Source organism: Hemitrygon akajei, chromosome 2, assembly GCF_048418815.1.
Source record: "Hemitrygon akajei chromosome 2, sHemAka1.3, whole genome shotgun sequence".
NCBI lineage: Eukaryota > Metazoa > Chordata > Chondrichthyes > Myliobatiformes > Dasyatidae > Hemitrygon > Hemitrygon akajei.
Window position 1 is genome coordinate 210,285,217 of NC_133125.1, and position 25,607 is coordinate 210,310,823.

The following is a 25,607-nucleotide window of genomic DNA, read 5'->3' on the forward strand; positions in this document are numbered from 1 at the left end:
CTAGACTACAGACCTAACCAGGACTGCATAAAGTGCACAAAACAGTGCAGGTATTACAATAAATAATAAACAAGACAATAGGCACAGCAGAGGGCAGTCGGTTGGTAGTCCGATGGCTTGGGGGAAAGTCTGTTACATAAATAAACAGCCGAATGGCGGCGTCTGTGATTCTTTCCGTTTCTGTACTCCCGCTGAGTATTTCGTTGCCATGGATGTAGTCCAATTTAATGTCCATTGGAGAGCAGAATGGATGGGAGAGCCGGCTGGCTGGGGCTTACTTTTTTCCTGGCACGGACTCCTGCCCGTTTGCCTTGGTTCCGCTTCCTCGCACACCGCTTACGACATCCCCAACTCCGGCCATATCTCTCCCCCTCTCCAAACAGCCGACATATCAAAAGGAACAGCAGAAACCAATACAGTTTGGCATCAGTGGTGTTGTAGACTCTAACTCCGGGTCTTTCCTCAGGGTTTACTCCCAAAGCCATCCCCATGACTGGGAAGAGTCACAAGACAGCGGAGGATTGAGGTTAGGATTTTCCGTCTGCTAGATGATCTGCTAACCACAGCTGACGAGCCCCATCTGTTCAGAGTGACTTGTTTTCAGATGCCAGTACCTGCTTTTGGCCCTTCTCCTGTCAGTAGAAACGGTTCCACCATGCTTAGTAGCTGAGCCACACTGGAAGGGCAGGAGGTGGACTTGATTGTCAGGGACTATTTGAGATCAGCTCCATTGGGAATATTAAATAGGTTGTGGGAGCTTATCTCCACCAACTGCCCTGGTTATAACACCAGGAACCAGAGATCTTGTAGAGATGTATAATATCATGAGGGGCATAGTGAGGATGAATTCACAGTCTTTTCCCCCTGGGTTAGAGTATCGAGAAACCATTAGACCATAAGATATCGGAGCAGAATTAGGCCATTTGGCCCAACGAGTCTGCTTCACCATTTTATCATGGCTGATCTAATTTTCCTCTCAGTCCCAATCTCCTGCCTTCTCCCCGTGTCCCTTCGTGCCCTGACCAATCAACAATCCATCAATTTCTGCTTTAAATATACATAAAGACTTGCCCTCCACAACTGCCTGTGGCAAAGAATTCCACAGATTCACCACTCACTAGCTAAGGAAATTCCTCCTCATCACTGTTCTAAAAGGATGCCTCTCTATTCTGAGGCTGTGTCCTCTGGTCTTACACTCTCCCACCATAGGAAGCATCCTCTCCATATCCACTCTATCAAGCCTTTCACCATTTGATTGATTTCATTGAGGTCACCCCTCATTCTTCTGAATTCCAGTGAATACAGGCACTGAACCATCAAACGCTCTTTGTATGACAAGCTATTCAATCCTGGAATTATTTTTGTGAACCTCTTTTAAGCCCTCTGCAGTATCAGCACATCCTTTCTAAGATGTAGGGCCCAAAACTGCTCACAATACACCAAATGAGGCCGGACCACTGCTTTATAAAGTCTAAACATTATATCCTTGCTTTTATATTCTTGTCCTTTTGAAATAAGTGCATTACATTTGCCTTCCTCACCACAGACTCAACCTTCAATTTAAACTTCCAGGAATCCTGCACAAGGACTCTCTGGTCCCATTGTGCCTCAGTTTTGATTTTGTATTTTCTCTCCATTTAGAAAATAGCCAACCCTTTCATTTCTTCTACCAAAATGAATGACCATACACTACCCGGCAATGTACTCCATCTGCCATTTTTTTGCCCATTCTCCTAACCTGTCAGTCGTACTGTAGCCTCTCTACTTCCTCAAAACTACCCGCCCCTCTACCTATCTTCATATCATCTGGAAACTTTGCAACAGAGCCATCAACTCCATCATCAAAATCATTGACATATAACGTAAAAAGAATCAGTCCCAACACAGACCTCTGTGGAACACCACCAGTCACCAGCAGATAACCAGAAAAGCCCCCTTTATTCCCACTCTTTGCCTCCTGCCAATCAGCCACTCCCTTATCCATATTAGAATCTTTCCTGGGCTCGTAGCTTGTTAAGCAGCCTCGTGTGGCACCTTGTCAAAGGCCTTCTGGAAATCCAAGGACACAACACCAACCGATTCTCCTTTTTCTTTACAGCTTGTTGTTTATTCAAAGAATTCCAACAGATTCCTCAGGAAAGATTTTCCCTTGAGAAAACCATGCTGATTACGGCCTATTATATCATTTGCCTCAAAGTACCCTGAGACCTTATCCTTAAAAATCAACCAACATCTTCCCAACCACTGCAGTCAGACTAATTGGCCTATAGTCTCCTTTCTTCTGCCTCTCTCCCTTCTTAAGGGTGGAGTAACATTTGCAATTTTCTAGTCTTCTGGATCCATTGTAGAATCTGGTGATTCTTGAAATATCATTATTAATGCCTCCATGATCTCTTCCGTCACCTCTTTCAGATCTCCGGGGTGCACACTATCTGGTCCAGTAACATATCTATCTTCAATCCTTTCAGGTTCCCATGAACTTTCCCTCCTGTTATGGTAACTTCACCAACATCATGACCCCTGACACCTAGAACTTCCACCATACAGCTAGTGTCTTCCACAGTGAAGACTGATGCAAAATACTTCTTCAGTTCCTCCGCCGTTTTGTTGTCCCCCATTACTATCTCTCTGGCATCATTTTTGAGTGGTCCGATATCCATTCTTACCTCTCTTTCACACTTTATGTATCTGAAGAAACTTTTGATATCCACTTTAATATTATTGGCTCTCTTGCTTTTGTATTCCATCTTTCCCTTAGTGACTCTTTTAGTTGCCTTCTGTTGGTTTTTAAAAGCTTTTCAATACTTTAATTTCCCACTAACTTTTGCTCTATTATATGCTCTCTTTGGCTTTGACTTATCATGTTAGCCATGGTTGTGTCATCGTTCCTTTCAAAAATGTCTTCCTCTTTGGGATGTATATATCCCGTGCCTCTGAATAGCTTCCGGAAATTCCAGGCTTTGCTGACTGCTGTCATCCCTGCCAGTGTTCTTTTCCAATCAATTCTGGCCAACTCCTCTCTCATGCCCCTGTAATTCACTTTACTCCACTGAAGTACTGATACATCTGACTTGAGTTTTTCCTTCTCAAATTTCGGTGATCACCCCCTAAGGGTTCTTTTACATTAAGCTCTCTAATCAATTCCGGTTCATTGCACAACACCCAATCTGAAATATCTGATTCTCTTTTGAGCTCAACAAGCTGTTCTGAAAAGCTACCTCGTAGGCATTCTAGAAATTTCCCCTGCAGGAATCCAGCACCAGCCTGATTTTCCCAATCTACCTGCATACTGAAGTCCCCCATGACTATTGTAATATTGCCCTTGTGGTATGCATTTTCCTTCTTCCATAGTAATTTGTAGGCCATATCCTTACTATTGTCTGGGGGTCTGTATACAACTCCTATCAGGGTCTTTTTATCCTTGCAGTTCCTTAGCTCTGTCCACGATGATTCAACACTTTCCGACCCTATTTCACCTCTGTCGAATGATGATATCAGTTTTTAGCAACAGAGCAATGCTGCTTTCCTGCCTGTCCTTTCAATACAATGTGTATCCTCAGACATTATGATCCCAACTATAATCTTTCAGCCATGATTCAGTGATGGCTCCAACATCCTCCCTGCCAATCTGTAACTGTGCTGCAAGTTCATCTACCTTATTCCGTATACTATGTCAGTCCTGTGTTCACCCTTTTTGATTTTGTCCACCTTTTACGTTACAACTCATCCTGTTGACTGCAATTTTGTCCTATCAGCAGCCTCTCCTCATTGCACATTGCCTCTGTTCGTCAACCAGCCACCTGACCTTCAGCACTATTATCCACCTTTCCTACGATACTTCTTGCATTGACATATTTGTGGCTCAGAACACAGGTCACACCATGCTCAACCTTTGGATTCCTAACTTTGTCCAAGGTCTTTCCAGCATCTGCCTCCACAAACTCTCCACTATCTTCTGCTGTAGAGGCATAGTTTTAAGGTGAGGGGGGGGGGGGGAAGATTTAGCAGGAACATGAGCAGCAACCTTTTTTCCACTGAAGTTGCTATGTGGAATAAGCTGCCAGGGGAGGTGGTTGAGACAAGTACAATAATAACAATTGTAACAATACTCAGTATTCTGGCTGGTCGTATCATGATCTGGTCTGGCAATCCGAATGCCCGGGAATGTAAGAAGCTGCAGAGAGAAGTGGACTCAGCCCAATACATCAGGGGCAAATCCCTCCCACCATTGGTAGTATCTACAGGAGGTGCTGCCTCTAGAAGGCAATTCCATTATTAAAGAGTTTCACCATTCAGCCATGACACCTCCTTGCAGTGACCATTAGGCAGAAGCTACAGAAGCCTGAAGTCCCCACACAACCAGGTTCAGGAATAGAAACTGTTCAGTTCATGAACTAACTCACAAAACTCTAATCACTACCTCAGTACAACACTGTGACAACCTTGATCACTTTGCACTACAACAGACTTTTATTTTTTCATTCTGATTGTGTTATTTCCTGTAAAAATTATGTATAATTTATGTTTTCATTGTGAGTGCTACCTCTGTGACTCTATAGCCTGTGATGTTGCTGCAAGTGTGTGTGTTTTTTGAGCTGGTGCTTACATGGACTTGTGCATGGAACATTAAAACTTTGAATGGACAATCTGTCGGGCACATGGACAAGGAAGGTTTAGAAGGATCTGGGCTAAACCCTGGCAAAAGGGACTAGTTTGGATGGGGCCTGGTGGTCATCATGGACTAGCTGGGCTGATGGACCTGTTTCTGGGCTGTATATCTCTGCAATTAAACATCAGTGAGAGTGATGAAGTCTCAGAGCCTCCATTATAACAGTCCATTGCAGCCATTTCTGGTTCTTCCAGTAAACATCTATTGACATGACAGGAGGAGGCTGCTTGGGCAGTTGTGGACTTTCCACCTCATGGAGTACGAAGAAGGTTCACCAGATTGATTCCTGGGATGGCAAGACTTTCATATGAAGAAAGACTGGATCGACTAGGCTTATACTCACTGGAATTTAGAAGATTGAGGGGGGACCTTATTGAAACGTATACAATTCTAAAGGGATTGGACAGGCAAGATACAGGATGATTGTTTCCAATGTTGGGGAAGTCCAGAACGAGTGGTCACAGTTTAAGGATAAAGGGGAAGCCTTTTAGGACCGAGATGAGGAAAAACTTCTTCACACAGAGAGTGGTGAAGCTGTGGAATTCTCTGCCACAGGAAACAGTTGAGGCCAGTTCATTGGCTATATTTAAGAGGAAGTTAGATATGGCCCTTGTGGCTAAAGGGATCGGGGGTATGGAGAGAAAGCAGGTACAGGGTTCTGAGTTGGATGATCAGCCATGATCATACTGAATGGTAGTGCAGGCTCAAAGGGCCGAATGGCCTACTCCTGCACCTATTTTCTATGTTTACTGAACTAATCCCGCTGGGGTGCATTGCAGATTTTTTCATTGTCTGATTCACTGATCTTTATTCTACAGACAATCTCTTCCCTGCTGTTGTTCAATGGGCCCTGCTACTGGTCACCATTTGTGTTCTAATTGCTGCTAACTCCACTGTGATTTATTGGAATGTGAAACAAAACAGACGCATAAAAGGTACGTTTCTGCAATATTGTGAAGTACTGGCCTAGAAATCCACTGGAACATCTCCCAGTTTCCCTCTGAAATTTTGATGAAAAGCCAGAGCATTTTCTGGAGAAATCATGTAAAATCCACATTTCCCAACAAGGTCTGACATTCCAGCAGTGAATGTTGTCTCTGGAAAGAATATTTGTAGCCATAGAGATGGGAAGTAAGGAAGGAAACTGCCCGATGTTGCATCTCCTGTGTCTGCATGATGACGTGCCAGGAGGTTCAACTGGTCACTGATTCACCTGCTTCCGGTAACTTGGTTCCCGATGTTTAGGCTCCTCTACAGTGGTGAGACTGGGCGCAGTTTATACGATAACTTTGTAGAATAGCTCAAACCAAATTTTAAAATATGCATTTTCATCACGTATCCTAACCCTGTGAGCTCTCCACTCACAGTGCCCTACAATGGTCTAAGGAGGCTGATCAGGGGCTGAAGGACAGAACTTCATTTTTTAAGCAGTGAAGCACAAAAAGTGCTGGTGGAACTCAGCATCTGTGGAAAGAAATAAACAGTCAACGTCTCAGACCAAGACCCTTGATTGGAAAGGAAGGGAAAAGAAGCCCGCAAGAACATGGGTGGAGGGGACGGAGTACAATCCAGAGGCTGGTAGGTGAAGGCAGGTGAGGGAAAAGAGTGGTGGATGAGGGAGAGAATTGAATTGTGAAGATGGGAGATGATAGACTGAAGAAGTAAAGTGCTGAAGCAGAAGGAATCTTTATTGGAGAGGAGAATGGATCAGGGGAGAGAGAGAAGCAGGAGGGAGCTGATAGGCAGTGGAGGAGAAGCAGTAAGAGGGAAGTCAGAATGGGGAATGGAAAAAGAGAAGAGGGAAGGCATCAGAGGGAGGTGATAGGCATGTTAGGAGAGAAGCACTGTAAGGATACCATACTGCCCTCATTGCTGAGGGAAAGCTCCATTCAATGCAGGTTGGCACTTCCATTGTATCCTGGATAATGGACTACCTGACTGGCAGACCACAGTTTGTGTGGCTTCACAGCTGTGTGTCAGACATGGCTAGAAGCAGCACCGGGATCCCACAGGCAATTGTATTGGCTCCCTTCCTGTTTACCCTCTATACCCCAGACTTTAGATACAACACCGAGTCATGTCATCTGTAGAAAATTATCTGACAACTTAGCAATAGTGTATAAAGGGAGGCAGGGAGGATGAATACAGGGCTCTGGTGGTGGACGTTTGTCATGGGTCTGGAAGACTGGAATTTGCAAATATCACTCCACTCTTTAAGTAGGGAGGAAGGCAAAAGAAAGGAAATTATAGGCTAGTTAGCCTAATCTCAGTGGTTGCTAAACTGTTGGACTCTATTATTAAGGATGCGGTTTTGGGGGTACTTGGAGACTAATGATAAAATAAGTCAAAGTCAGCATGGTTTCTGTAACGGGAAATCTTGCCTGACCAATCTGTTGGAGTTCCTCGAGGAAGTACCAAGTAGAGTGGACAAAGGAGAGGCAGTGGATGTGATTTACTTGGATTTTCAGAAGGCATTTGATAAGGAGCCACACATGAGGCTGCTTAGCAAATAAAATCCTATGGATTTGACAGGAAAGATACTGGCATGGAGAGGAACTGGTGGAAAGCAGGAGGCAGTGAGTGGGAATAAAAGGGGTCTTTTCTGGTTGGCTGCCACTGACTAGTGGTATTCCTCAGGGGTCGGTTTCCTGTGGTGGAGATATCCAGAACTAGAGGGCACAGCCTCAAAATTGAGGGGTGACCTTTTAGAACAGAGGTAAGGAGAATTTTTTTTTAGCCAGAGAGTAGTGAATCTGTGGAATGTTCAGCCACAGACTGTGGTGGAGGCCAAGTCAGTGAGTTTATTTCGGGCAGAAGTTGAACGTTTCCTGATCGGTCAGGGCATCAAAGGATATGAGGAGTGTCAGGTGCATGGGGTTGGGTGGGATCAGAGATCAGCACTCCTGGATGGTGGAGCAGACTCGATGGGCTGAATGGCCTAATCTGCTCATCTGCCTTCTGGTCTTGGACTTTGTCAAATGGTGCAAGCTGAATCACCTTCAGCTCAACATCAGTAAGGCAAAGGAGATGGTGATGGACTTTAGGAAGACTGATCCTGCACTGCTCCCTGTTACTATTGATGGTGAGGACGTGGATGTGGTGAGGACCTACAAGTACCTGGGGGTGCACCTGGATGACAGACTTGAGTGGAGCACCAACAAGGAGGTACAAGGAGGATCAGAGTTTCCTCTACTTTCTGAGGAGACTGAGGTCCTTTGGAGTATGCAGGCCTCTCTTTCTCATGTTCTACCAGTCTGTTGTCACCGATACAATCTTCAATGCGGTGGTGTGCTGGGGCAATGGCATCAACACTGGAGATGCCAACAGGCTCAATAAACTGATTAGACAGGCTGGCTCTGTAAAAGGAGTCAAACTGTGCACACTGGAGGCTGTTGTAGAACAAAGGACCCTACAGAAAATGTGGGCAATGTTTCTCACCCTCTGCATGCCACCAAGACTGAACAGAGAATCACTTTTAGTAATAAACTAAGACAACTGTGCTGGTCCAAAAATCGCTGTATGAGGTCATTCTTACCCTCAGCCATTAGGCTCGATAATGAGTCAACTTCTAGAGGGAAAGTGATGACCCCTCCTGTTAGACTGTTTGAGGTTACATTTTTAATTCTAATATCTATAATATCCTTTGGCATCAATAAAGTATCTATCTATAAGGGGTCAGAGGGGAGTCAGAATGGGGAATAGAAAAATAGTGGAGGGAGGGCATCAGAGGGAGGTGATAGGCAGGTTCGGATAAGAGAGGGGGTAAGGAGGGAGTCAGAATGGGAAATGGAAAAAGAGAGAAGATGGGTGGGGGGAGAAATTGATATTCATGCCATCAGGTTGGAAACTAATATCAGGTGTTGCTTCTCCAACACAAGAGTGGCCTCATTGTGCCAGGAGAGGAGGCTCAATATGTCGGAATGGGAAAGGGGATTGGCATTAAAATGTTTGGCCACTGGGAAATCCTACTTGATGCAGGTGGAGTGATGGTACCGACAAGACAGTCCCCCAATCTACATCGGGTCTCACGAATGTAGAAGAGGTCACACTGTGAGCACCATATACAGCTGGTAGCTCACAGCATTTCAAATTCAACACTGAGTGTAACCACTTCAAACCGTGATCACTGTGTTCATGTTTTCCTACAGCAACTGTTGGTAATGGTTTTTGTGTTGTCATTTATCGTCTCCACAGCTGCCTGACCCTCTGAGTGTTCCCCATTCTTTCAGATCTCCAGCATCTGAAGCGAAATCATTGTCCTGAAAATTTGTTGTTGTTCTAATATACCACTGGTCTGTCTTTTCAGAGCTGGAACTTCAGAAATCCATCGTAGAATCTGGTAAGAGTTCAATATTGAAATATTCAAAAACTACAAGAAATAGCCGTTTTATTTAATAAAAACATTTTCTTCTGTGAGGATGAATTATTTAAATCTTTCATGACATTGCTCTGTTTAGAGATTTGTATATTAAGAATAATAAACTAATTCCATGTATTTTACAACCAAGGCTCCTTAAAATAATCTTGATCAAATACAAGAGACCTCAGATTTGGAGTGAACAGTCTTCTCTGGGAACATTGGGTTAAACATAATCTGTCGGGGGGAGTGATGGTTGGTGAGCAAAGGTCTTTCATATTTGGGGTAAAGCTACAGTAAGACTGGATGTTTTCGGTTTAAAGCCTCCATAAAGACTGATGCAGGATTTTGACCAGAATTGTCAAAATTTCACTTCACCACCAGCCTGCCCCCCACCCCAGAGATGCTGCTCACTGATTTCCTCCACCCATTGTTTGTTGTGTGAACTAATCCTCGTCATGTGAATGAAATGCTCTGGGTGGAATTTTCCAAGCTCTTGTGCTTTGGGTGCTTCATTCCAACCTCGAGAACATGCTGGCAAATTCCCAGAACTGGGTTTGTATTTCTGCACCGAAGATCAGTCACCACTCTGACACAGGCTGGAATATTACAGGGTCAGATGTTGCTGATCCCAGCCCACACTCACCGTGTCTGCACCCGTGTTCTGCAGTCCGACAGTCCCGAAGGTCCAAATAATACCTCTCACACCCTCACCTCCCACACACACGCTCCCCTCCCCTACTCCACTCAACTCCCCCTCCCCCTCACCTCCTGCACTCTTCCCTCACATCCCACACTATGCCTCACCTCCCCAACTCCACCCTCACTTCCCCACTCCCCCTCTCCTCCCACACTCCACTCACCTCCCACACTCACCTCCCACCCATCCCCTCACCTCCCACACACCCCCTCACATCCCACACTCACCCTCACCTCCACACTCACTCTCGCCTCCAACGCTCTCCCCTCATGTCTCACACTCCCCCCTCACTGCCCCCACTCCCCCTCACCTCCCACAATCACCTTCAACTCCCACACTCCCCCTCACATCCCACACTCACCCTCAACTACCACACACCTCTCACCTCCCTCACTTCCCCCTCATCAAATCATCATAGATTTGCTAAGGCTACTGGGGAGACTTTAAACTAGAATGGTTGGGGGGTAGGAATCAATTTGAAGAGACTAGGGGAGAGGAGGTTAGTTCACAAATAGAGAAAGCTAGTAGACAGTGTGTGAGGGAGGATAGGCAGGTGATAGAGAAGGGGAGCGCTCAGACCGAAGATGTAGGGGAGAAGGAAGAAAGAGATTATAAAGTTGATCACATTGTTAGGGATAAACAGAGAGGAAGAGGTAGAGAGTTTCTTAAATGCATCTATTTTAATGCTAGGAGCATTGTAAGAAAGGTGGATGAGATTAGAGCATGGATTGATAACTGGAAATATGATGTTGTAGCTATTAGTGAAACATGGTTGCAGGAGGGGTGTGATTGGCAACTAAATATTCCTGGATTTCGTTGCTTCAGATGTGATAGAATCGGAGGGGCAAGAGGAGGAGGTGTTTCATTGCTTGTCCGATAAAACATTACAATTGTGCTTTGGCAGGATAGATTAGAGGGCTTGTCTAGGGAGACTATTTGAGTGGAATTGAGGAATGGGAAAGGTGGAATAACATTTATAGGGGTGTATTATAGATCTAATTAGGGTGTATCACCTAATGGGGAGCGAGATTTGGAGGAGCAAATTTGTAAGGAGATAGCAGATATTTGTAGTAAGCACAAGGTTGTGATTGTGGGAGATTTTAATTTTCCACACATAGACTGGGAAGCCCAATCTGTAAAAGGGCTGGATGGTTTGGAGTTTGTAAAATGTGTGCAGGATAGTTTTTTGCAGCAATACATAGAGGTACTGACGAGAGAAGGGGCAGTGTTGGATCTCCTGTTAGGGAATGAGATAGGTCAGGTGACGGACGTATGTATTGGGGGGCACTTCAGGTCCAGTGATCACAATACCATTAGTTTCAATATAATTATGGAGAAGGATAGGACTGGACCCAGGGTTGAGATTTTTGATTGGAGAAAGGCTAACTTTGAGGAGATGCGAAAGGACTTACAGAGAGACAGACAGACATACTTTATTGATCCCGAGGGAAATTGGGTTTCGTTACAGCCGCACCACCAAGAATAGTGAAGAAATATTGCAATATAAAACCATAAATAATTGGGACAATTTGTTTTATGGGAAGGATGTAATGGAGAAATGGAGGTCATTTAAAGGTGAAATTTTGAGGGTACAGAATCTTTATGTTCCTGTTAGGTTGAAAGGAAAGGTTAAAAGTTTGAGAGCGCCATGGTTCTCAAGGGATGTTGGAAACTTGGTTCAGAAAAAGAGAGAGATCTACAATAAATATAGGCAGCATGGAGTAAATGAGGTGCTCGAGGAATATAAAGAATGTAAAAAGAATCTTAAGAAAGTAATTAGAAAAGCTAAAAGAAGATACAAGGTTGCTTTGGCAAGTAAGGTGAAAATAAATCTGAAGGGTTTCCACAGTTATATTAATAGCAAAAGGATAGTGAGGGATAAAATTGGTCCCTTAGAGAATCAGAGTGGACAGTTATGTGTGGAGCTGAAAGAGATGGGGGAGATTTTAAACAGTTTCTTTTCTTCGGTATTCACTAAGGAGAAGGATATTGAATTGTGTAAGGTAAGGGAAACAAGTAGGGAAGTTATGGAAACTATAACAATTAAAGAGGAGGAAGTACTCGCACTTTTAGTGAATATAAAAGTGGATAAATCTCCTGGTCCTGACAGGATATTCCCTACGACTTTGAGGGAAGTTGGTGTAGAAATAGCAGGGGCTCTGACAGAAATATTTCAAATGTCATTAGAAACGGGGATGGTGCTGGAGGATTGGCGTTTTGCTCATGCGGTTCCATTGTTTAAAGAGGGTTCCAAGAGTAAAACTAGCAATTATAGGCCTGTCAGTTTGACGTCAGTGGTGGGTAAATTAATGGAAAGTATTCTTAGAGATGGTATATATAATTATCTGGATAGACAGGGTCTGATTAGGAACAGTCAGCATGGATTTGTGCGGGGAAGGTCATGTTTGACAAATCATTGAATTTTTTGAAGAGGTTACGAGGAAAGTTGAAGAGGGTAAAGCAGTGGATGTTGTCTATATGGACTTCAGTAAGGCCTTTGACAAGGTTCCGCACGGAAGGTTAGTTAGGAAGGTTCAGTCATTAGATATTAATATTGAAGTAGTAAAATGGATTCAACAGAGGCTGGATGGGAGATGCCAGAGAGTAGTGGTGGATAACTGTTTGTCAGGTTGGAGGCCGATGACTAGTGGTGTGCCTCAGGGATCTGTACTGGGTCCAGTGTTGTTTGTCATATACATTAATGATCTGGATGAAGGGGAGGTAAATTGGATTAGTAAGTATGCAGATGATACTAAGGTAGGTGTGTTGTGGATAATGAAGTAGGTTTTCAAAGCTTGCAGAGAGATATAGGCCAGTTAGAAGAGTGGGCTGAACGATGGCAGATGGAGTTTAATGCTGATAAGTGTGAGGTGCTACATTTTGGTAGGAATAATCCAAATAGGACATACATGGTAAATGGTAGGGCATTGAAGAATGCAGTAGAACAGAGTGATCTAGGAATAATGGTGCATAGTTCCCTGAAGGTGGAATCTCATGTGGATAGGGTGATGAAGAAAGCTTTTGGTATGCTGGCCTTTATAAATCAGAGCATTGAGTATAGGAGTTGGGATGTAATGTTAAAATTGTACAAGGCATTGGTAAGGTCGGATTTGGAGTATTGTGTACAGTTCTGGTCACGAAATTATATGAAAGATATCAACAAAATAGAGAGAGTACAGAGAAGATTTACTAGAATGTTACCTGGGTTTCAGCACCTAAGTTACAGGGAAAGGTTGAACAAGTTATGTCTTTATTCTTTGGAGCATAGAAGGTTGAGGGGGGACTTGATAGAGGTATTTAAAATTATGAGGGGGATAGATAGAGTTGACGTGGATAGGCTTTTTCCATTGAGAGTAGGGGAGATTCAAACAAGAGGGCATGATCTGAGAATTAGGGGGCAAAAGTTTAAGGGTAACACGAGGGGGAATTTCTTTACTCAGAGAGTGGTAGCCTTGTGGAATGAGCTTCCAGTAGAAGTGGTAGAGGCAGGTTCGGTATTGTCATTTAAAGTAAAATTGGATAGGTATATGGACAGGAAAGGAATGGAGGGTTATGTGCTGAGTGCGGGTCAGTGGGACTAGGTGAGTGTAAGCATTGGCATGGACTAGAAGGGCCGAGATGGCCTGTTTCCGTGCTGTAATTGTTATATCTCACTACTCTCCCCTCATCTCTCCACTCACCCCTCACCTCCCCAACTCAGCTCCCCCACTCCCCCTCACATCCCCCTCTCCTCACCTCACACACTCCCCCCTCAACTATGTCACACCCCCTGACCGCCTCACCTCCCCCCTCTGCCTCAACTCCCATGCTCCCACCACACCTCCCACACTCCCTCACTTCCCCACTCCCCATCCCACACTCCACCCTCACGTCCGCAACTCCCCCTCACCTCCGCCTCCCCCTCACATCCCGCACTCCTACCTCAACTCCGCCACTCCCCGCTCACCTCCCACACTCCCCTTTCCTTCCACACTCCCCCTCACCTCCCCCACTCCCCCTCACATCCCACACTCCCTCCTCACATCCCACACTCCCCCCTCAACTACACCACACCCCCTTACCTCCCACTCTGCGCCTCACCTCCCATACTCCTCCTCACCTCCCCCACTCACCCCTCCTCCCTTACACTCCACTTCACCTCCAACACTCCCCCCACACCTCCCATATTCCCCCCTCACCTCGCATACTCTGCCCTCACCCCCCACACTCCCCTTAACCTCACCCGCTCCCCCTCATCTCCCCTGCTCCCCTTCACCTCCCACATTCCCCCCTCGACTCCCACACTCACCCCTCACTTCCACACAGCCCCTCACCTCCACACATCCCCTCACCTCCCACACCCCTACCTCACTTCCCACACTCCTCCCTCACCTCCCACACTCCTCCCTCACCTCTACACACCTCCTCAAATCCCCCACTCCCCCTTACCTCGACACTCCACCCCTCAACTCCCATACTCCCCCCTCACTTAGCACACTGACCTCTCACATCCTTCACTCCTCCCTCACCTCCCTCACTCCTCCCTCATGTCCGGCACTCCGATCTCACCTCCTACGCTCCCCCTCCCCAACTCACCCCTCAACCCCCACACTCCCGCTCACTTACACTGCTCCCATTCACCTCCCACACTCCCCCCTCACCTCCTACACTCCACCCCTCTCCTCCCATGCTCCCCCTTCACCTAGCACACTCCTCCCGCACCTCCGGCACTCCCCCTCACCTCCCACACTCACCCTCACCTCCCCTTTCGCTCTCTCCCCTATGCCCCCTCACCTCCTCCACTCCTCCCTCACCTGTCACACTCGTCCTCACCTCCCACACTCCCCCTCACAACTCACATTACCCCCTCACCACCCACACTGACCCTCAACTACCACACTCTTCCTCAACTTGACACTCCAACCCTCACCTCCCATACTCCCCACTCACCTCCGGCACACCTCCTTCTCCTCCAGCACTCCCACTCACATTCCACACTCTCCCTCACCTCCCCTTTCCCTCTCTCCCCTACTCCCCCTCAACACCCACACTCCCCCTCACGTCCCACGCTCCCTATACTTTACCTACTCACCCCTCGTGTCCCACACTCCCTCATACCTCCCCCACTCACACTTCACCTCCCACACTCAACCATCACCTCCCTCACTCCCCCTTACCTCCCCTCTCACCCTCCCCTCCCACACTCCCCGATCACCTCCCACACTCCCCTTCACCTCCTCCACTCCTCCCTCACCTGCCAAACTCCCCTCACATCCCTCACCTCCCAAACTCCCCCTCACATGCCACACTCCCCCTCACCTCCCACACTCCCCGCTCACCTCCCACACACCCCTCACAACCCCCGCTCTCCCTCACCTCCCACACTCACCCTCAACTACCACACTCCTCCCTCACCTCACACACTCACCCCTCAACTCCCCCTCTCACCCTCACCTCAACACTCCACCCCTCACCTCTCATATTCCCCCCTCACCTAGCACACTCCTCCCTCACCTCTGGCACTCCCCCTCACCTCCCCTTTCCCTCTCTCCCCTACTCCTCCCTCACCTCCGGCACTCCCCCTCACCTCTGGCACTCCCCCTCACCTCCCCTTTCCCTCTCTCCCCTACTCCTCCCTCACCTCCAGCACTCCCCCTCATCTCCCACACTCCCCCTAACATCCCACACTCCCCCTAACATCCCACACTCCTCCTCATCTTCCCCACTCCTCCCTCACCTGCCACACTCCTCCTCACCTGCAACACAACCCCTCACCTCCCATACTCCCCCCTCACCTCCACACACCTCCTCAACTCCCCCACTCCCCCTCATCTCGACACTCCACCCCTCACCTCCCATACTCCCCCCTCACCTCCGGCACACCTCCTTCTCCTCCAGCACTCCCCCTCACCTCCCACACTCCCCCTCACATCCCACACTCCCCCTCACCTCCGACTCTCCCTCACCTCCCCTTTCCCTCTCTCCCCTACTCCCCCTCAACACCCACACTCCCCCTCACGTCCCACTCTCCCTATACCTTACCTACTCACCACTCGCCTCCCACACTCCCTCATACCTACCCCACTCACACTTCACCTCCCACTCAACCCTCACCTCCCCTCTCACCCTCTCCTCCCACACTCCCCTCCCACACTCCCCGCTCACCTCCCAAACTCCCCCTCACATGCCACACTCCCCCTCACCTTCACCTCCCCTTTCCCTCTCTCCCCTACTCCCACTAACCACCCACACTCCCCCTCACATCCCACACTCTCTGTCACCTCCCCCACTCACAGTTCACCTCCCACACTCACCCCTCAACTCCCACATTTCCCCCTCACCTCCCTCACTCCCCCTTACCTCCCCTTCCCTTCCCACACTCTCCGTTCACCTCCCACACACCCCTCACCTCCTCCACACCTCCCTCACCTGCCACACTCCACCTCACCTCCCAAGCTCCCGCTCACATCCCCCACTCTCCCTCACCTCCCACACTCACCCTCAACTACCACACTCCTCCCTCACCTCTGGCACTCCCCCTCACCTCCCACACTCTCCCTCACCCGCCCTTTCCCTCTCTCCCCTTCACCCCCTCATCTCCCACACTCCCCCTCATCTTCCCCACTCCTCCCTCACCTGCCACACTCCACCTCACCTGCAACACAACCCCTCACCTCCCATACTCCCCCCTCACCTCCGGCACACCTCCTTCTCCTCCAACACTCCTCCTCACATTCCACACTCTCCCTCACCTCCCCTTTCCCTCTCTCCCCTTCTCCCCCTCACGTCCCACGCTCCATATCACCTCCCAAACTCACACTTCACCTCCCACACTCACCCCTCAACTCCCACACACCCCTCACCTCCCTCACTCCCCCTTACCTCCCATCTCCCCCTCCCTTTCCACACTCCCCGCTCACTTCCCACACACCCCTCACCTCCTCCACCCCTCCCTTACATCCCACACTCCCCCTCACCTCCCATACTCACCCTCAACTGCCACACTCACCCCTCACCTCCCTCATTCCCCCATACCTCCCCTCTCCCCCTCCCCTCCCACGATTCCCACTCACCCCCCACAAACCCCTCACCTCTGCAACTCACCCCCAACCCCCACACTCCCCCTCACATCCAACGCTACCCTTCACCGCCCACACTCCCCCCTCATGTCCCACACTCACCCCTCACCTGCAGAAACCTACTCAACTCCCCCCTCCCCCTCATCTTGACACTCCCCCTTCACCTCCCCTACACCCTCACCTCCCCCACTCAACCCTCAGTTACCCCTCTCCCCCTCAACTCCCTCACCTCCCATACTTCCCCTCACATCCCACACTCCCCCTCAACCTCCCACACACCCTCATCTCCCACACTCACCTCTCACCTCCCACACTGACTCCTCACCTCCACACAACCCATTAACTCCCCCACTCCACCCCCAGCTCGACACTCCATCCCTCACCTCCCATGCTCCCCCTGCACCTAGCACACTCCTCCCTCACCTCCGGCACTCCCCCTCACCCACACTCTCCCTCACCTCCCCTTTCCCTCTCTCCCCTACTCCCCCTCATCTCCCACACTCCCCCTAACATCCCACACTCCCCCTCACCTTCCCCACTCCTCCCTCACCTTCCCCACTCCTTCCTCACCTTCCCCACTCCTCCCTCACCTGCCCCACTCCTCCATCACCTGCCACACTCCTCCTCATCTGCCACACACCCCCTCATCTCCCAAACACACTCCTCACATCCCACACTCCCCCTCACCTCCAACACTCCCCCTCACAACCCACACTCCCCCTCACAACCCACACTCCCCCTCACATCCCACACTCCCCTCACCTCCCACACTCACCATCAACTACGACACTCCTCCCTCACTCCCCTCTCACCTTCCACACTCACCCCTCAACTTCCCCACTTCCCCTCATCTCGACACTCCACCCCTCACCTCCCATGCTCCCCCTTCACCTAGCACACTCCTCCCTCACCCCCGGCACTGCCCCTCACCTCCCACACTCACCCTCACCTCCCCTTTCCCTCTCTTCCCTACGCCCCCTCACCTCCTCCACTCCTCCCTCACCTGTCACACTCGCCCTCACCTCCCACACTCCCCCTCACAACTCACATTACCCCCTCACCACCCACACTGACCCTCAACTACCACACTCTTCCTCAACTCGACACTCCACCCCTCACCTCCCATACTCCCCACTCACCTCCGGCACACCTGCTTCTCCTCCAGCACTCCCACTCACATTCCATTCTCTCCCTCACCTCCCCTTTCCCTCTCTCCCCTACTCCCCCTCAACTGCCACACTCCCCCTCACGTCCCATGCTCCCTATAACTTACCTACTCACCCCTCATGTCCCACACTCCCTCATACCTCCCCCACTCACACTTCACCTTCCACACTCACCCCTCACCTCCCTCACTCCCCTCCCACACTCCCCCTCACCTCCCACACTCACCCTCACCTCCCCTTTCGCTCTCTCCCCTATGCCCCCTCACCTCCTCCACTCCTCCCTCACCTGTCACACTCGTCCTCACCTCCCACACTCCCCCTCACAACTCACATTACCCCCTCACCACCCACACTGACCCTCAACTACCACACTCTTCCTCAACTTGACACTCCAACCCTCACCTCCCATACTCCCCACTCACCTCCGGCACACCTCCTTCTCCTCCAGCACTCCCACTCACATTCCACACTCTCCCTCACCTCCCCTTTCCCTCTCTCCCCTACTCCCCCTCAACACCCACACTCCCCCTCACGTCCCACGCTCCCTATACTTTACCTACTCACCCCTCGTGTCCCACACTCCCTCATACCTCCCCCACTCACACTTCACCTCCCACACTCAACCATCACCTCCCTCACTCCCCCTTACCTCCCCTCTCACCCTCCCCTCCCACACTCCCCGATCACCTCCCACACTCCCCTTCACCTCCTCCACTCCTCCCTCACCTGCCAAACTCCCCCTCACATCCCTCACCTCCCAAACTCCCCCTCACATGCCACACTCCCCCTCACCTCCCACACTCCCCGCTCACCTCCCACACACCCCTCACAACCCCCGCTCTCCCTCACCTCCCACACTCACCCTCAACTACCACACTCCTCCCTCACCTCACACACTCACCCCTCAACTCCCCCTCTCACCCTCACCTCAACACTCCACCCCTCACCTCTCATATTCCCCCCTCACCTAGCACACTCCTCCCTCACCTCTGGCACTCCCCCTCACCTCCCCTTTCCCTCTCTCCCCTACTCCTCCCTCACCTCCGGCACTCCCCCTCACCTCTGGCACTCCCCCTCACCTCCCCTTTCCCTCTCTCCCCTACTCCTCCCTCACCTCCAGCACTCCCCCTCATCTCCCACACTCCCCCTAACATCCCACACTCCCCCTAACATCCCACACTCCTCCTCATCTTCCCCACTCCTCCCTCACCTGCCACACTCCTCCTCACCTGCAACACAACCCCTCACCTCCCATACTCCCCCCTCACCTCCACACACCTCCTCAACTCCCCCACTCCCCCTCATCTCGACACTCCACCCCTCACCTCCCATACTCCCCCCTCACCTCCGGCACACCTCCTTCTCCTCCAGCACTCCCCCTCACCTCCCACACTCCCCCTCACATCCCACACTCCCCCTCACCTCCGACTCTCCCTCACCTCCCCTTTCCCTCTCCTCCCCTACTCCCCCTCAACACCCACACTCCCCCTCACGTCCCACTCTCCCTATACCTTACCTACTCACCACTCGCCTCCCACACTCCCTCATACCTACCCCACTCACACTTCACCTCCCACTCAACCCTCACCTCCCCTCTCACCCTCTCCTCCCACACTCCCCTCCCACACTCCCCGCTCACCTCCCAAACTCCCCCTCACATGCCACACTCCCCCTCACCTTCACCTCCCCTTTCCCTCTCTCCCCTACTCCCACTAACCACCCACACTCCCCCTCACATCCCACACTCTCTGTCACCTCCCCCACTCACAGTTCACCTCCCACACTCACCCCTCAACTCCCACATTTCCCCCTCACCTCCCTCACTCCCCCTTACCTCCCCTTCCCTTCCCACACTCTCCGTTCACCTCCCACACACCCCTCACCTCCTCCACACCTCCCTCACCTGCCACACTCCACCTCACCTCCCAAGCTCCCGCTCACATCCCCCACTCTCCCTCACCTCCCACACTCACCCTCAACTACCACACTCCTCCCTCACCTCTGGCACTCCCCCTCACCTCCCACACTCTCCCTCACCCGCCCTTTCCCTCTCTCCCCTTCACCCCCTCATCTCCCACACTCCCCCTCATCTTCCCCACTCCTCCCTCACCTGCCACACTCCACCTCACCTGCAACACAACCCCTCACCTCCCATACTCCCCCCTCACCTCCGGCACACCTCCTTCTCCTCCAACACTCCTCCTCACATTCCACACTCTCCCTCACCTCCCCTTTCCCTCTCTCCCCTTCTCCCCCTCACGTCCCACGCTCCATATCACCTCCCAAACTCACACTTCACCTCCCACACTCACCCCTCAACTCCCACACACCCCTCACCTCCCTCACTCCCCCTTACCTCCCATCTCCCCCTCCCTTTCCACACTCCCCGCTCACTTCCCACACACCCCTCACCTCCTCCACCCCTCCCTTACATCCCACACTCCCCCTCACCTCCCATACTCACCCTCAACTGCCACACTCACCCCTCACCTCCCTCATTCCCCCATACCTCCCCTCTCCCCCTCCCCTCCCACGATTCCCACTCACCCCCCACAAACCCCTCACCTCTGCAACTCACCCCCAACCCCCACACTCCCCCTCACATCCAACGCTACCCTTCACCGCCCACACTCCCCCCTCATGTCCCACACTCACCCCTCACCTGCAGAAACCTACTCAACTCCCCCCTCCCCCTCATCTTGACACTCCCCCTTCACCTCCCCTACACCCTCACCTCCCCCACTCAACCCTCAGTTACCCCTCTCCCCCTCAACTCCCTCACCTCCCATACTTCCCCTCACATCCCACACTCCCCCTCAACCTCCCACACACCCTCATCTCCCACACTCACCTCTCACCTCCCACACTGACTCCTCACCTCCACACAACCCATTAACTCCCCCACTCCACCCCCAGCTCGACACTCCATCCCTCACCTCCCATGCTCCCCCTGCACCTAGCACACTCCTCCCTCACCTCCGGCACTCCCCCTCACCCACACTCTCCCTCACCTCCCCTTTCCCTCTCTCCCCTACTCCCCCTCATCTCCCACACTCCCCCTAACATCCCACACTCCCCCTCACCTTCCCCACTCCTCCCTCACCTTCCCCACTCCTTCCTCACCTTCCCCACTCCTCCCTCACCTGCCCCACTCCTCCATCACCTGCCACACTCCTCCTCATCTGCCACACACCCCCTCATCTCCCAAACACACTCCTCACATCCACACTCCCCTCACCTCCAACACTCCCCCTCACAACCCACACTCCCCCTCACAACCCACACTCCCCCTCACATCCCACACTCCCCTCACCTCCCACACTCACCATCAACTACGACACTCCTCCCTCACTCCCCTCTCACCTTCCACACTCACCCCTCAACTTCCCCACTTCCCCTCATCTCGACACTCCACCCCTCACCTCCCATGCTCCCCCTTCACCTAGCACACACTCCTCCCTCACCCCCGGCACTGCCCCTCACCTCCCACACTCACCCTCACCTCCCCTTTCCCTCTCTTCCCTACGCCCCCTCACCTCCTCCACTCCTCCCTCACCTGTCACACTCGCCCTCACCTCCCACACTCCCCCTCACAACTCACATTACCCCCTCACCACCCACACTGACCCTCAACTACCACACTCTTCCTCAACTCGACACTCCACCCCTCACCTCCCATACTCCCCACTCACCTCCGGCACACCTGCTTCTCCTCCAGCACTCCCACTCACATTCCATTCTCTCCCTCACCTCCCCTTTCCCTCTCTCCCCTACTCCCCCTCAACTGCCACACTCCCCCTCACGTCCCATGCTCCCTATAACTTACCTACTCACCCCTCATGTCCCACACTCCCTCATACCTCCCCCACTCACACTTCACCTTCCACACTCACCCCTCACCTCCCTCACTCCCCCTCCCACACTCCCCGCTCACCTCCCACACTCCCGGCTCACCTCCTCCACTCCTCCCTCACCTGCCACACTCCCCCTCACCTCCCCCATTCCCACCTCATCTCCCACCACTCCACCCTCACCTCCGGCACTCCCGCTCAAATTACCAACTCCCTCTCACCTTCCCCACTCACCCCTCAAATCCCACCCCCCCACCGTTCCCCTCACATACCCTCTCCCCTCCCGCCATACTCGCCGCACACCTCCCACACTCCCCCCTCACTTTCCACACCCACCACTCACCTCCACACTGCCCCTCATTTCAACACTCCACCCCTCACCTCCCATACGCCCCTCTCACCTCTGGCACTCTGCCCTCACCTCCCACACTCCACCCCACCTTCCACACACACCCCTCACCTCCATACAACCCCTCAACTCCCCCACTCCCCCTCATCTCGACACTCAACCTCTCTCCACCCAGACTCCCCCTTCACCTAGCACACTCCTCCCTCACCTCCGGCACTCTCCCTCACCTCCGGCATTCCCCCTCACCTCCCCTTTCCCTCTCTCCCCTAGTCACTCTCACCTCCCACACACCCTCTCAACCCCACACTCCTCTGTCACCTCCCACACACCACATCACCTTCCACCCAACCCCCTCACCTCTCACACTCCCCCTCACCTCCCCCACTCCCACTTCATCTCCCCCCCACTCCACCCTCACCTCCGGCACTCCCGCTCAAATTCCCAACTCTCCCTCACCTACCCCACTCTCCCTCACATCCAGTACTCCACCTACCACTCTCCCCTCACTTTCCTCACTCCCCCTCACATCCCACACTCGCCCCTCACATCCCCCACTCCCCATTCACCTCCCCCACTAAATGCTCACCTCATACACTCACCCTCTCCTCCCCAAATCACCCCTCAAAACCCACCCTCCTGCTCACCTCCCCCACTCCCCCTCACCTCCCCCATTCCCACCTCATCTCCCACCACTCCACCCTCACCTCCGGCACTCCCGCTCAAATTACCAACTCTCTCTCACCTCCCACACTCCCCCTCACCTCCCACACACCCTCAAATACCACACCCCTCCCTCAGCTCCCACACCCACCCCTCAACTCCCTCACTCCTTCTTTCCTCCCCTCTCCCCCTCTCCTGCCACACTCCCCCTCACTTCCCACACTCCCCCAACTACCCACACTCCCCCTCACATCCCCAACGACCTCTCAACTTCCTCACTCATCCCTCAAATCCCACCTCCCACCGTTCCCCTCACATACCCTCACCCCTCACCCCATACTCGCCACTCACCTCCCACACTCCCCCTCACCTCCCACACTCCCCCTCACCTTCCACACACATCACTCACCTCCACTCCCCCTCATTTCAACACTCCACTCCTCACCTCCCATATGCCCCTCTCACCTAGCACATTCCTCGCTCACCTCCATCACCTCTCCAACTCACCCCTCAACCCCCACACTCCCCCTCACCTCCCACACTCCACCCCACCTTCCACACACACCCCTCACCATACACCCCCTCATCTCGACACTCAACCCCTCTCCCCCCAGACTCCCCCTTCGCCTAGCACACTCCTCCCTCTCCACCGGCACTCTCCCTCACCTCCGGCCCCTCACCTCCCACACTCTCCCTCACCTCCCCTTTCCCTCTCACCCCACACTCCTCTCTCACCACCCACACTCCCCATCACCTTCCACCCAACCCCCTCACCTCTCACACTCCTCCTCACCTCCCTCATTCCCACCTCTTCTCCACCCACTCCACCCTCACCTCCGGCACTCCCTCACCAACCCCACTCTCCCTCACATCCAGCACTCTGCCTACCACTCTCCCCTCACATTCCTCACTCACCCTCACATACCCTCACATCCCACACACGCCCCTCACATCCCCCACTCCCCATTCACCTCCCCCACTCAACCCTCACCTCATCTTCCAGACTCTAAAGTCACCTCCTCAATTCCCCCTCACCTCCCCTCTATACTTTCGCCTCATTCAGTCTCACTCACCTCACACACTCCCCCTCAACTCCCACACTGTCCCCTCACCTCCCATACTCCCCCCACTCCTCCCCCGCTCCCCCTCACCTCCCCCGTACCCCGTCACTTCCCATACCCCCCTCTCCTAGCACACTCCCCTTTCACCTACCTCACCTCCGGCACTCCCCCTCACTTCCCCAACTCACCCCTCAGCCCCCACACTACCCTTCATCTCCCTTTGCTCCCCATTAACTGCTATACTCCCTGTCCCCTCCCCCAGTCCTCCCTCACCTCCCACACACCCTCAAATACCACACCCCTCCCTCAGCTCCCACACCCACCACTCACCTCCCACACTACCCTTCACCTCCCACACACTCCCACATCCCACACTCTGCATCACCTCCCACACACCCTTAAATACCACACCCCTCCCTCAGCTCCCACACACACCCCTCACCTCCCACACTCACCCCTCACCTCCCCTATCCTCCCTCACCTGACACACTCCCCCATCACCTCCCAAACTCCCCCTCACCTCCCAAACTCCCCCTCACCTCCCAAACTCCCCCTCACATCCCAAACCCCCTCACCTCCACACACCACCTCCACACAACTCCCTTACCCCTCTTCACCTAGCACACTCCTCCCTCACCTCCGGCATTCCCCCTCAACTCCCACACTCCTCCTCACATCCAACACATCCTCTCACCTCTCCCATTCACCCCTCAACTCCCACACTCACCCCTCACCTCCCACCCTCCCCTCACCTCGACACTCCACAAATCTACCTCACCTCATGTCCCCTCATCCCCTCACCTCGACACTCCCCAAATCTACTTCACCTCCCACCCTTCCCCTCACCTCCCCTCTACCCCTCCCCTCTCAAACTCCCCCCTCACATCCCACCCTCCCTCTCACCACCACACTCCTCCCTCACCTCCCATACTCACAATCACCTCCCACCCACGCCCCTCACCTCTCACACTCCCCCTCACCTCCACCATTCCCACCTCAGCTCCCCCCACTCCACCCTAACCTCCGGCACTCCCGCTCAAATTCCCAACTCTCCCTCACCTACCCCCACTCTCCCTCACTTCCACCACTCCACCTACCACACTCCACTCTCTTTCCTCACTCACCCTCACATCACCCACTCCCCATTCACCTCCCCCACTCAACGCTCACCTCATACACTCACCCTCTCCTCCCCAAATCACCCCTCAAACCCCAGCCTACTCCCCACCTCCCCCACTCCCCCTCACCTCCCCCATTCCCACCTCATCTCCCACCACTCCACCCTCACCTCCGGCACTCCTGCTCAAATTCCCGACTCTCCCTCACCTACCCCACTCTCCCTCACCACCCCCACTCTCCCTCACATCCACCACTCCACCTACCACACTCCCCTCACTTTCCTCACTCCCCCTCACATCCCACACTCGCCCCTCACATCCCCCACTCCCCATTCACCTCCCCCACTCAACGCTCACCTCATACACTCACCCTCTCCTCCCCAAATCACCCCTCAAACCCCACCCTACTCCTCACTTCCCCACTCCCCCTCACCTCCCCCATTCTCACCTCATCTCCCACCACTCCACCCTCACCTCCGGCACTCCCCCTCACCTTGCACAGACTCCACCACATCACACACTCCCCCTCATCTCCCACACACCCTCAAATACCACATGCCTCTCTCAGCTCCCTCACCCACCACTCACCTCCCACACTCACCCTTCAACTCCCTCACT

At 52.5% G+C, this 25,607-nt stretch overlaps 1 protein-coding gene across 5 annotated transcripts in view; it reads left to right on the forward strand.

Annotated features, from left to right (window-relative positions):
* Positions 1 to 25,607, forward strand: part of LOC140720368 (butyrophilin subfamily 3 member A3-like) — a 665,711-nt gene that overhangs the window by 524,873 nt on the left and 115,231 nt on the right. For 3 of the 5 annotated variants that reach the window (XM_073035253.1, XM_073035264.1, XM_073035246.1), the window contains exons 5-6: positions 5,488 to 5,604; positions 8,976 to 9,008. The exons of the other annotated variants lie outside the window; for them this stretch is intronic. In XM_073035253.1, the coding sequence (XP_072891354.1) occupies positions 5,488 to 5,604; positions 8,976 to 9,008 (150 nt within the window). The remainder of the gene's footprint in view (positions 1 to 5,487; positions 5,605 to 8,975; positions 9,009 to 25,607) is intronic. 5 annotated transcript variants of the gene reach the window in all.